The following is a 2,523-nucleotide window of genomic DNA, read 5'->3' on the forward strand; positions in this document are numbered from 1 at the left end:
GCCGGAGGCGAGCTCGCAGCGGGGCCGCGGCCGCCTGCCCGCGCGGGCCCCGGCTCGCCACGGTGCCCTGCGACAAGGCGGAGGGAGGCGGAGGCGGCGGCCGAGGGGAGGAGGGTGCTGCCATCGTCCTGCTGCACAACAAGGCCAGCTTGGCCAGCCTGGCCATGGCCGCCATCCGCAAGAAGCTGGTGGTGGTGGGGGAYGGCGCCTGCGGCAAGACCTGCCTCCTCATCGTCTTCAGCAAGGACGAGTTCCCCGAGGTGTATGTGCCCACCGTCTTTGAGAACTACGTGGCCGACATCGAGGTGGACGGCAAGCAGGTGGAGCTGGCCCTCTGGGACACGGCTGGCCAGGAGGACTACGACCGCCTGCGCCCCCTCTCCTACCCCGACACCGACGTGATCCTCATGTGCTTCTCCGTAGACAGCCCGGACTCGCTGGAGAACATCCCAGAGAAATGGGTGCCCGAAGTCAAGCACTTCTGCCCCAACGTCCCCATCATCCTGGTGGCCAACAAGAAAGACCTGCGCAACGACGAGCACGTGCGCAACGAGCTGGCCCGCATGAAGCAGGAGCCGGTGCGCACCGAGGACGGCCGTGCCATGGCCATTCGCATCCAGGCCTACGACTACCTGGAGTGCTCAGCCAAGACCAAGGAGGGTGTCCGGGAGGTTTTCGAGACGGCCACCCGGGCGGCCTTGCAGAAGCGCTACGGCACCCAGAACGGCTGCATCAACTGCTGCAAAGTCCTATAGGGCGCAGCTGGCGCGCGGCCCCTGGCCGCCTGTTGGCAGGTGGAGAGGAGCTGGGCTATGCACGCACATGGCAGCCCCCTCTGCGGGGGGCTGACGATGGAGCGGGCTGGGGGCGAAGGGAGGGGACGCGCTCCCTCAGCCTTGGCCGAGAAGGGTTGTGTCGGCTTGGCCGCGGGGGTGGCGGATGGGGGGGTTGCATGCCCTGAGTCTGGGGGGAGGGGGAAAGGTGGGGAGAAGCCTCCTCCCGGCACTGCTCCCTGCGAGTTCACCGCCAACTCTCGCCAACTGGAAGCTGCTGAGCCCGGACTGAGCGAAGCGTGTGCCCGGCTCTTCCCCTCGGCCCGCCACTTGCGGCTCCTGCGCAGCCTCCTGTCAGAGGAGGGCAGCGGGGCTGAGGCGCTCCAAGAGACTCCTGCGTGCATGCGTCTGCCTCCCCCGGCCCCCGCGCGGGCAGGCTGGGGAAGGGGCTGTGTTGCAGGCTGCCGGCAGCATCCCACCTCCCCGGCAGATGCTGTGGCCTGAGCCTTGGCCTGCTGCGGAGCATCGTGCCCTGCAGCCGGGCCTGGGAGGGGAGGGCCATCCCCAGCCGTGTGTGTATATATCTTACCTTTTCTGTATTGTGCAAACCGGGGTAGGGCAGGGGGTGCTTATTTAAAGTGAGGTGGGGAGGGGGTGCCCAGCTGGGACTTGCCTTGTGTGGAGGAGCTCGCCCAGAGGGACTGATGCCTGCTGAAAATGTGAGCCTTGAACTGACTCYAGCTGCAGAAGTCGCCAGGCTGGAAAGTGAGAAGCTGGACTGCTTCATCCTCCTTGCAGGACATCCTCCTCCTGATGGACTAGGCAGGATGAGCAAGGGGGGAGGGGGTGATATTGCCATATATTATGATCTTGGTGCCTGCTCCTTCATTTAATGTCTTCTGCATATATGTTGAATTGGGTTTATTTAAGAGTTTATTTTCAAAAGAAATTACTTTGCACAACTTGGGTTTTATTTTTTTTCTAAATTAAACACTCAATGCACTTGTCATCTGCATACAACACTGTAGCATTGCAAACACTCTACACAGTAACCTCATCTGGGTCTTGTTTTTAAATTGTGGGTGTTTTTTTTTTTTTTGATATAAGAGGAAATAAAACCACTGTATTTTTGCCTTGAGGAGAAAAAAATGGGTGAAAGCACTRGTCCTTGTGCATTGAGTACATCAAACTTTAATACTAAAGGACAGTTTAAAGTATTTAGGTTTATTTAAAACTTATTTTCACAGGGTAGCAAACCTGGGTGAAAATAATCTTGTGTTTCTCTGGTTCAGAGAACAAATGTATCCATTTATGTTTGTTTACTTTTCTTMCCCTCTTCCCCCAACAGTGGTACTGAGACTGTTTCTGTTTTTAATAAACTGACATGGCAAAAACAATGAGATGTATATGATGTTTACATAAAGTTATGAACTGTGTATGCAGTTTTTTTATGTAAAGTATTAAAAGATTCTATGCTGACATTTGTGAGAGCGTTGTTTTGATTTAATGGAGCTCAGCTTGCAAAAGTACACCTCAAAGGTGTGGAAGTGGAACAGAGCCACCTCCTGCCTGCACACGCTCCTTTCAGCGTTTTCCTCCCCTGGCTGAAGCCCCTAGCAGGCAGCTTTCAGGGGGCTGGTGGATGTATTTTCCTTTAGGGGAGCCAGTTTCCCAGTTTTCTGTGCAGGCTGAGCCTGGCAGTGCACTCGGACAAAAACCAGGGGGCTGATTAGCCTCCCCTTACTGTTGT

General features: G+C 56.5%; 1 protein-coding gene across 1 annotated transcript; it reads left to right on the plus strand.

Annotated features, from left to right (window-relative positions):
* Positions 1–83: 83 nt before the first annotated feature.
* Positions 84–923, plus strand: RHOB (ras homolog family member B). Its single transcript, XM_026066727.1, has one exon. The coding sequence runs from the start codon at positions 165–167 to the stop codon at positions 753–755; it is 591 nt and encodes a 196-aa protein (XP_025922512.1). The 5' UTR covers positions 84–164; the 3' UTR covers positions 756–923.
* The last annotated feature ends 1,600 nt before the right edge of the window (positions 924–2,523 follow it).

Source organism: Apteryx rowi, unplaced genomic scaffold (genome assembly GCF_003343035.1).
Source record: "Apteryx rowi isolate R43461 unplaced genomic scaffold, aptRow1 scaffold_1032, whole genome shotgun sequence".
NCBI lineage: Eukaryota > Metazoa > Chordata > Aves > Apterygiformes > Apterygidae > Apteryx > Apteryx rowi.